Source organism: Nicotiana tomentosiformis, chromosome 8 (assembly GCF_000390325.3).
Source record: "Nicotiana tomentosiformis chromosome 8, ASM39032v3, whole genome shotgun sequence".
Classification (NCBI taxonomy): Eukaryota; Viridiplantae; Streptophyta; class Magnoliopsida; order Solanales; family Solanaceae; genus Nicotiana; species Nicotiana tomentosiformis.
This window is the reverse complement of record NC_090819.1, coordinates 90,124,202-90,134,615: the sequence shown is the minus strand read 5'-3', so window position 1 is coordinate 90,134,615 and position 10,414 is coordinate 90,124,202. Positions and strand designations below refer to the sequence as shown.

General features: G+C 39.9%; 1 protein-coding gene across 1 annotated transcript; it reads right to left on the bottom strand.

Annotated features, from left to right (window-relative positions):
- Positions 1–582: 582 nt before the first annotated feature.
- On the bottom strand, positions 583–2,358 carry LOC138897812 (uncharacterized). Its single transcript, XM_070183829.1, has one exon. It carries the CDS (start codon positions 2,356–2,358, stop codon positions 583–585), a length of 1,776 nt encoding a protein of 591 aa, XP_070039930.1.
- Between the last annotated feature and the right edge of the window lie 8,056 nt (positions 2,359–10,414).

Here is a 10,414-nt window from a genome sequence, read left to right as displayed (position 1 = left end):
ATACATTAATAAAGCTTAAAACTGTCAACAAGTACGACTTGATGGCTCGAGTAATTATTTCAAAACAAAATACTGAAAATGACTTAAATGCTCAAAACAATTTGAGAAAAAGTCATGCTAATTTTCATAGCTACCCAGGAACTCGGCGATCCCGGGATGGTGCAGCGGTCCAGTTCTTGAGAACAACTCCTTCTTCCACTGTCTGAATGGTAAGGTCTTCCTCCTCCTCCACAATTACACTGCATTCCATGTCTTCCTCGTCTAGAAACAGCTTCCTTATATCAGCCAAAATCTCATTTTCCTCGGATCCCCACATCATGTCAGCTTGACGGAATGTTTGGTGCAGAGGTGGTATCAGTTGTTCCAGCGGATAATAATGTGCGTGCCATGGCGGTATCCAATCCTAATGTTCTTTTACGGTATATTCATACCTGAGTCCAAAGGTCGTGCCATGATACTGTGGATGTATGGGTTTAGTGATCTCCTGAAGCTTTTTACCAAGACCCTTGCCTGGTTCATATCTCGTCCATAACAATATGCTTTCTATCTTATTGCTCCACCATCGATCCTTTTCAATTGCGTTCACCCGCTCGACGCGATGATATGTTTCTCCGCCAACTTCCTCCTATTTTTGATGACTGGAATGGTCTGGTTGGTATAGATAGGGATGCTTCTGTCTCCATGAATGATCACTTCCTGGTGATTCGACTCGAACTTCACAACTTGGTGCATAGTGGAAGCCATTGCCCCAGCTACATGTATCCATGGTCGTCCCAACAATAGGTTGTAAGTAGCGGATATATCTAGCACTTGGAACTCAACATCAAACCAAGTCGGACCCATCTGTAGATCAAGGTTTATTTCCCCGATAGTGGCTCTCTGAGATCCGTCGAATGCCTTCATATTCATACTTCCTATCCGTATCTCGTGTAGGCCTTTACCTAATCTTTTTAGAGTGGTCAGTGGGCATATGTTCATGCTCGAACCTCCATCTATTAGGACCATAGCAATGAACTTGTCCTCAAATTGCACTGTAATGTGCAATGCCTTGTTCTGACTCAACCCTTCTGGTGGTAACTCATCTTCATGGAAAGTAATTTTATGACTCTCCAGTACCTGCCCGACCATATTAGCCATTTCTCCACTAGTGATGTCGGCGAGTGCAAAAGCTTCACTTAACACTTTCATCAAGGCATTTTTGTGTGCGTCTGAGTTTTGCAATAGTGATAAGATGGATATCTGAGCGGGAGTCTTGTTCATGTGGTCAACAACAAAGTATTTCCTTGCTTGTATCTTCCTCCAAAGATTATCAGTGCCAGTCTCGACAACAGGCGGCTTAGGTGCAGCTTCTTTGCTCGTTCCTCCTAGATTCTTAGGTGTGCCAGTTCTAGTTATACCTTGCGTGGCACCTGTTTCTTCCATATTGGCTTTTCCCTTTTTTCTCGCTTCTGCAACATAATCCCATGGGACAGCATCAGACTTGTAAGATGGTGTGGGAGCTACTATTACAGTGAATGGTGTAGCTACCTCAGCCTCAAATGGTTCTTGGGTTTGTATCACAACTGGCGTGAGGGTGACCGGAGATGTTTTAGGAGTGTCTCCCTCTCGAATGAGTCCGATAGACCCTTCCTGATCCCATTCCTCATCAGTTTCTATCACGTTCACCCACTCACCCCTATGATCCAAGAGATGGTTATTGCAGACATTTGGTATGGCTTCCTTTGCTTGTATAACCTTAGTGTCGATCAGTGTCTGAATCTTGTCTTTTAGCATGCGACACTCCTCAATAGTATGACCCTTCATGCTTGAATGATAGGCACATGTTTTGTTGGGATTGGCCCACTGGGAAGCGTTCTCGACCGCAATAGTGGGAAGAGGGGTGACGTAACCAGCGACCTTCAGTCTCTCATATAGTTGGTCTATAGGTTCGAAAATTGAGGTGTATTTTTTGGGAGCTTTACGGTCAAAGTTTGGGCGTGGCTTTGGGTAGTTTTGGCGGGCTGGTGGAGGTGAATGATAATATGCAGGTTGACTGTTATAGGTATGGTAGATAGTGGAAGGGTATTGGTATTTTAGGGGTGGGGGTTGGTATGTGGGTGGAGGTGTTTGGTATGTGAGGAGAGACTTAGGGCCCTGGGCTACCATCACGTCACCCACTTCTTTCTTCTTTGAAATACCTCTTGATTGCAAGGCTTTCTTTGTGGCTTGCAGCGCCTCGTAATTAGTCACCATCCCGCTCTTGATTCCTTCTTCTATTCTTTTCCCTAACTTGATGATGTCTGAGAACTTGTGATTCTCGATGACCATCAACCTTTCATAATATTGCAGATCTTGAGCTCTAACAAAGAACTTGTTCATTTGTTCTTCTTCAAGTGCTAGCCTTACCTTTGCGACCTCTAATCTCTAAGGAGTAGCATATTCACGGAAGGTTTCTATCGGCTTCGTCTTGAGGTTTTGAATATAGAAAACGTCTGGCGCATTCTCTGTATTGAACCTGAATCTGTCCATAAAATATGATGCCATACTCACCCAATTTGCCCGCTTTTTCGGGTTTTAAATGATATACCAAGACAAAGCATCTCCTATAAGGCTTTACATGAATAGTTTCATGCGGATTTGTTCATTCTTACCCACTCCGACAAGCTTGTCGTAGTAGGTTCTCAGATGCACCTTCGGATCACCACTACCATCGAACATCTCAAACTTAGGAGGTTTGTAACCCTCTGGCAGTTCTACATCTGGCTGGATACATAAATCTTCATAGTTAAAACCTTCAATGCCTTTCCCACCTTCAACACTTTAGACTCTCCCTGTAAGTTTCTTGAGTTCCTCTACCATGTTTTGAATGAGTAGGTCCTTCTCAGTCGGCTCAGGTATGTATAGGGTTTTCTGCGGTGTATGGAGTAAGGTTTCCACATATATATGATTGCTTTGATCAGTTCCTAGAACTTGGGTATATGGGTGATCGTTGGTTGAGTTTTGGGTATCGGAGTAGGTTGCGGTGCATTTTGGGGAGTGTGATAAGTAGTGGTTTGCGGGTATTGAGTTGGTTGATGGTGATGTTGTTGAGGGGTTTGCACTAGTGGTGGGTTAAGGTTTTGGGGAGGTGCGGGATTACGATATTATGTGGTACGAGAGGATTCAGAGCTATAGGTGGTAGATTCTGATTTTGTGTGTTTTGTGGCGGTGTTTGGTTTTGGGTAGTTGGGTTTTGCTAGTTGATGTCGGGAATATTAAGAGTAAGGGAAAGGTTTGCCGGGAATATAAAGCCACGCGGAGTGCGATTTTCTAGCACTAGTAGTCCCAGACTATCCCATGGTAACTTGGCGAAACCTCCTATTTCCTCCAAGAGAGGAGTCATTTTATATTGCCGAATCGAAAAATAGCTCTTTTTTGATCCCAGAACATAGTAGCGGCCTCGATCAGTTCCCTATTTGGTCGAACGTTCATCAAAGAAGGAAAGTCACCAAGTACTCTCCTCACATGATTTCTATCACAAGGTGCAAGGTCTTTCCAGCAGTCAATTAGCAAATGTGGGATATTTTGGACCATACTGAACCTGGAGATTTCATGCTTCATTTTCTGTAAACAAACAAAGGTTAGCCTTTCCCCCTACAGATTCGACTACTTATATAATAATGATCAACATGCTGGCATATTTTCTCCAAGTAATGCACATAATATGATGGTATCCTTTGGGATCATGGAAATCCCGTTGGACTTTGGACGAGGTTTATCTAAACGGGTTGTTACGTCAATGACGCTTCAATCCATACTAGGTTTAGCATGATGCATATACATTTTAATTCAAAGTGTGGTTTCTAGAAAGGTCTAGACTGGTACTCTCAAGTGGATAACTCGAGAGGGAAAGGCACGGGACCGTCAACTGCACCGCTGATCGACTAGTCTACCGCAAATAAGCCTTTCCAATTTTAAAAGGGCAATTTCAGGATAGCGCAGACACTAATCAAGCGCCACTATATTAATAATAGGCATGGGTGGAGTATGATGTGGATCATGTTTTATACAGAAATAGCAACATGTTGCCAAGTATTTGCATGATAAAAATGCATAAAAACAGTAAATAATATGAATAGGCGTAGGAACAAAAGAGAAAAGAAAAGAAAGACAAAAAGATAAGTCAGTTTAACTCATGAAAACTTGCGAGAATGTAATGAAGCAAGTAGGGAAATAGGGATGGGAGAGTCATGATATAGCAGTTCTTAGACGAGATGAAAAAAATGAAGAGAGGTCATGCATGTCATAGCAATAAAGGGAAGCAGGGAGGGGATGTTCATGTCATAGCAATTTAGACAAATAATTAAAAATAAGGGAAGGGATGTGCATGTCATAACAATTTACACAAATATAGAAAAATAAAGGAAATAATCCACATAAGTCAATTTCATTATGGTAAGAGCCTAAGTCTCCCCAGCAGAGTCGTCATGCTGTCGTGCCCCGTTTTCTCGCAAAAGCGGGTTTCAACATGTGGCAACTCTTTTAAATTGGTATTAAAAGAGAAGAGTCGTCACCTAACAATTTTTAAGGTGCGTTAGGGCACCTATTTGCAAATAACTCTGTTTGACTAGTCAACGCCACCAAAGATCGGGTAAGGGCTCAAATTACCTCAAAGAGAAGGTGTTAGGTACTTTTTGAGGTCCACAACTGTGGTTCCCGGCCGAAGTTTAAACTATGTGGATTAGATAATTAAGCTAGGTGATCATATAAGTGAAGAAAGATATAAAAGTTGAAGGCTCTATTATAACATAACACATTAGAATTGTAAATGATCGGTATAAATCTTAAAGATTACAAGGGTACAACTGCATTGGTCTTTGTTAAATGACTAAGCGTGAATAACAAGTATATAAAGAAAGGGGGGTCCTATATTTTTTAGCCTAAAGGATCACCCCGTGCAACATAAATAATACTTCACAATTTTCTTAAGGTAGGGGTTGCTCATATTATTCAGCGGGCACAGGTTAACATCTCCTGCTACCCAATTACTATGTTGAGGTTGTTATTTAAAGGTGTTGTAATTCAATTCTAAATTGTATCAAATGCGTGCACTACCCGTCCCATGCCAATGGTCCAGGAGGCTTTAGAACTAATATTAGGTGGTTCTAGACTTTACTTAGGGTGCTCAAAATGATAAAACTAGCGTGCATTCAAAATATATATGACTTCACATAAATGCAAGAAAATGCTCAAATTAACCCCCACACATAAGCAGCAAATGCACACAACAGATTCAGGCAGTAAGTAATTTTAGCAGTTGAGAAACATTGGAGTTGTTAAATCCTCTAGGCATGGTTTCTAGGTGATTCTGATTTTCAGCATTGTACGAGCAGCAGTGCAACTCTAGGCTACAGAGTTGAAAGTATTATAATCCTATATGCAGGATATCTAATTGTTCATGCAGTGAGGTAATATGACTATTCGAAAGCCTAAGATTAACAATGCTAATCTTATAAATACGCTGTCTAAGACAAGTAATAGCATTCTATAGCCAGGATTTTTAACGGTTGACGATGGGAGTTGGTTTTGCAATGATTTATAGGCATATTTTCTAGACGGGCAATGTAAAAGTAACAGAAAGCAGCCGATTAATTATTTAACCCTATAATCATGGTATCTAGATGAGTATCAATAGGAGCAAGTCTTTATTATTTAACACGATCCAATAGGCATGATATCTAATACACGGCAATAGAGCAAATTGAGCAAATAACCAATAGTGTTTGAATCCCACAGGCATACTATCTAATAGCGTATGGAAGTGGAGCATGTGAACAAATGAAACACTTAGATTCTTATAGGCATGTTTTCTAATAGTGTATAGGAATAGAACATGTTGAGTGAGTGAAGTTCTTGGGTTCCTATAGGCATTCTTTCTATCTTTGTACAGAAATAGAACATGTAAAACGAGATAGCAAGCGGAACATTTAGACTCTATAGGCATATTTTCTACCCTTTCATGCGAGAGTAGAGTATACACGTTTCCCCTAATTTCATTAACACCCCAGTTGTTTGTTTACAAATTATTACAGGCCCAAATAATGAGTACAAGTACAAATATTACATAAAGGAACAAATGCAAGCCTAGGAACAAGCCCAAACTAAAGTAACCCCGTATTGCCTAGGTCTTCAATAGGCTTTCTTCAACACAAATAGCAGGGCCAGATCCAAACGTATCTCAAACATGAGAGTGTGTCCACTTGCACAGCCTAATGCCATACATGAACTCATACCAAGCCCAACAATTACAGATTGACCACTTAACCAAATAAGTTAATGAAGAACACATAAAATCAATTAAACAACCCGGAAGCAATGCCTATTAGAGACAGGATTATATGACAGCTAGTAGGATTCACATGAAAAACACTGGCATTTCAGAAGCAAAACTGACAGGATTGATTAAGTCAAGAACGTGAAAACTAGGAGAATCAGTAGGGCTTATTTTCAACAGGGCAAATTTTACACAGAAAACAACATAAGTTCATGAGTGAGCAATCATTCGATAAAGAGAAAGGATGTAACATGCTGAACACAGTCACACACTAGGAAGGCTTAAGAGGCAGGTCTATTTAATTAACAAAGTGAACACACACAATGCCAAGTTTCAGGAATCAAGCTTAAGGCATGGTCTAGAATTAGTCAAAGGGACTTTAAACTTAGGAATTTTAATATAGAAAACAGACAGAGTGGTAGTTAAGAGAATAGCAATTTCACATGTAGGTTTCTATCATGAGAACCTAAACAACATAACAAACAAACTGGTAGGCATGGTCTTACAACTTTCGATAACAACTTAACATACTTGGTATAATAAAAAGACTCAAAGTCGAAGAAATGAGAGTAAGTAAACATAACAATTTAAGGTTAATAAGACAGGCAGATTTCAAGACTTATACCAATTGACCATGTGTAACAGAAGAGGCTAAATCCATTGAGATTCAACTAGACATTTAGGCAATACTGGAGGGTACAAGATTAACAAGTCAAGGAATACAATCGCCAGAGTTACAAATAGCAGAGAAACATGTTTGGCTAGATATTAAAAAAGTGTTGCAATATGGGATAATCAGGGATCAATTTGCAGGGTAGCAATAGATTACACATAAGGATTAAGCAGAAATGGACTCATTAAAGAAAACTCTAGGCAGGCATTAATTCCATAGGAGTTTCAGTGCAAGTGTTCAAAGTGAGACATGAGAAAAGGTTTAATATTAGACAGTCAATGTAGGAATTTAAGCATACATAAATATGACAGCCTAGAATTCTTCCCAAATTGGCCACACTAAATGAACATAAGCAAACGTATACAAGTTCTGATGAAGGATTGCAGAAGAAATTCAAAGCGAGGTTGGCTTATAAAGGTCCACATAACACAGACGTTCAGAAGTATGAACACAAACAGGGAAGAAACATAATTGTGAGGGATTGAACCCTTACCAATTTGCCGATTTAACAACAAATAGAGGAGAATTAGTAGCAAAGTAAGAACAACAACAAGAACTCCAAACTCTAGTGCATCAGAGTTCACAGAAGCTTCGAATGAGCCCCGAGCAGTGCTCGGACTAGAGGAGTAGAGAGGATTTCGGTGGCCTTGGCTTTTAGTCGGCCAAAAGCTCAAGATTCAAAATAGTATATATAGGAAATGGGTTTTCCTTTGAATTGAAGTGATGGGGTCGGAAAGAGGGAAGTAGATCAGATATAGAAAATAAAGGAAATCTGGGCCCTGTTCTCTCAAAACATCAAAACTCTCTTAAAAAAATTACGCGGAATGAGACATAAAGAAGGGTAAAAAGAAAAAACAATACAAAAGCAACACTGAAGCATCTATTTAACTGATTAACTATGAACTACGTGGGACTTGATTTATTTTTTGCAGAAAAGAGAAGGTACGCAGGCAACTCTCCTAAAAAAGAGTGAAGTTCTGCCCACGTTTGAAGACTAGCTCTCTTTAACAGAATACATCATTTCTTTCTACAGAGCATGTAAAGAAGTTGTGGATACTGTTGTACGAACATCAGATGCTGGATATCTCACTCGCACTTAAAGGAATAGATAGGCGCAAGGTAAACGGCAGAACCATGTACTAACCGGACCGAAGGAAGAGGTCTCCTGTACAATCTTTGGCCCCTCGTGAGTGTGACACGCACCTCTACAGCTTTTTCTATTTATATTCAGGGGACTGCTTCTCATAACTACTAGTTATCCATCTAGCCCACTATAGCGAAGGCTCAAAATAATGTTTGTCCCGTATGGAGCATTGAGTTACTTATCTTACGATTCAGTAGGCAGGAGTCACTCTAGGTGGCTAGGAAGGCTCGTTAGACCAGAGTTCGCCTTTACTTTGACTTTCTAAGAAGGACTTAAGTACCTAAGTTTCCAAAGGTGAACACCCCCATGTCCTTTATAGTATAGTCGTAATGGGCTTCTCGGAAAAGTGTAGCTGCCAAAACAAGCTCCCTAAGGTCGCACCTAAGATCCGAAGGAATCGCTTAAGAATGTTCTGTAACTTCCCTTCTTTTGTCTGTCGACGAGCCTGTAAAAAGAGAGAAAGGGGCGGCTATATAGCGGGAGTCGTTTCGGTTGTATGCCACCCGCAAGCTTGAATCCCTATAAAAATTCTATCCCAACAATTTAGCCTGAAAAGAAAAAAAAATCCTTCTCATCACCTAAGGAAGTAGAGCGCGGTGAAAGAATTCTGTTGTTCAGTCGAAGGGGACAGGTTAGCAGCTTCAGGATAACCCGAGCTAAAATTGTTGAACCGGAGAAATGAGTTGGAAAGGAGTGGAATGAAAGCAGACAAGTGTGAGAGAATACCAGTGATTAAGGTCTGTTTTAGAGGGATTGGAGAAGGGTTTATATAGTAGCAAAATTAAACGAACAAACAAGGAAAAACGGTCAATAAAACATAATAAAGGAAAGCACAACATGCAAAACCGATTTAGAATCTAATTAGGAGAAAAATCAGGCAAACCCTAGTTTGACCGGAATCACCAATTGGCTGAAGATCTTGTTAAATCGGATCCGTATAATCTTGCCATAGACGTATATAGATGAAACATCATTTAAATCTTGATGAGTATATCCGATTTCTCTTGATTTGGGAGATTGGTATTGCCAAAACCGGGCAAGTACTAAGTAATACCATATTTATGCAAGTAATAATGATATAACCCCCAAAAGGTAAGCAAATTGGTGTAAGAACCCATGAATGGATTGGATTCGGAAAAGAGTTGGAGGCGGCGACTAGGATTTGTGAGGGCAGGAGAAGGTTCGAGAGGATCTGGGGGCGGCGGACGGGCAAAATGAGATTAGGGTTTGGGTGAGGTTAATTTAAAGTGGGAAGATAGTTTATGAGTTGTTGATCTCAGAGATCAACGGCCAAGATTAAAAGAAAGAGTGGGGCATGTCATTGAGATGGGTCACGACCAGGTTTGTTAAGGGGTTGTTTGGTTTCGGATTCTGAGGCGTAATTGGGATCAGCTAAATGTTTTGGGCCTTGATTTTTGTCCGAAATTAGCTCAAAATTGGGCTACAATTTAAATACACGAAATTCATTAAAAATAAATTATAAAAAATGACTAATAAATAATAAAAATATTATTCATGTAGTAAAATGCTTGAAAATAACAGTTTAACATTATAAAAATATTTTAAAAATGCTATTTTAGTATAAATAATATAATAAATATAATTATGTATAGAATATAGGTTATTATTGCAGAATTGTGTAAAATAGCTTCATGATGATGCATGGATGATATTGTAGAAAATACTTATATGACTCTTGTAAATTGGTGATGATGCAGGGATGATATTTTAAAAGTATATATGACATTTATAAAGATATGAGGGCAAAATTGGGTATCAACAGGTTCATCATGTGTTCTAGGGTCTCCCCCGTTCCCAAGCATAGCCGGTCTAGACTAGCCATCGTTCGCCACACAAAAGGGCCTACTTGTGCCAAGCAGACTTGATACTGGTGGCAGAATTCCAAAATCACAGGGTCAAGCCCCTTGCTCAATGAGAATGAGCCCAAAGTGAAGGGATACGTATAAAAATACGTAAAACCCTTCTTGGTGAAGGTCACCCGCTCCACTAGGTCAAGAGCAATGATGTTTAGATCCTGGCAGTTACAGTCTTCCTTCACAGTAGGGATACTGGAAGGGTGAATAGAAGAATGATATTTTCCAATAGCCCAAGTTCGGAGGTTTGATGTGAAGAACTTCTCTTGGAAATCGTAGGCGATGCTCAGATGTTAAGGTATGATGGTGCTCACCTTGGGAGGATCAGCATCAACATTAACTTTTTTTATCTTTTCTCCTTTTCAGACCTTCACCGAAGAGAAGACCTGAGTTCTTGGAAGATTTAGTAGGAGAAGCCATAATTATAAGAA

Excerpts from the sequence above, each read along its gene's own strand:
- LOC138897812 (XM_070183829.1), bottom strand. The coding sequence starts at position 2,358 with ATGAACAAGTTCTTTGTTAGAGCTCAAGATCTGCAATATTATGAAAGG.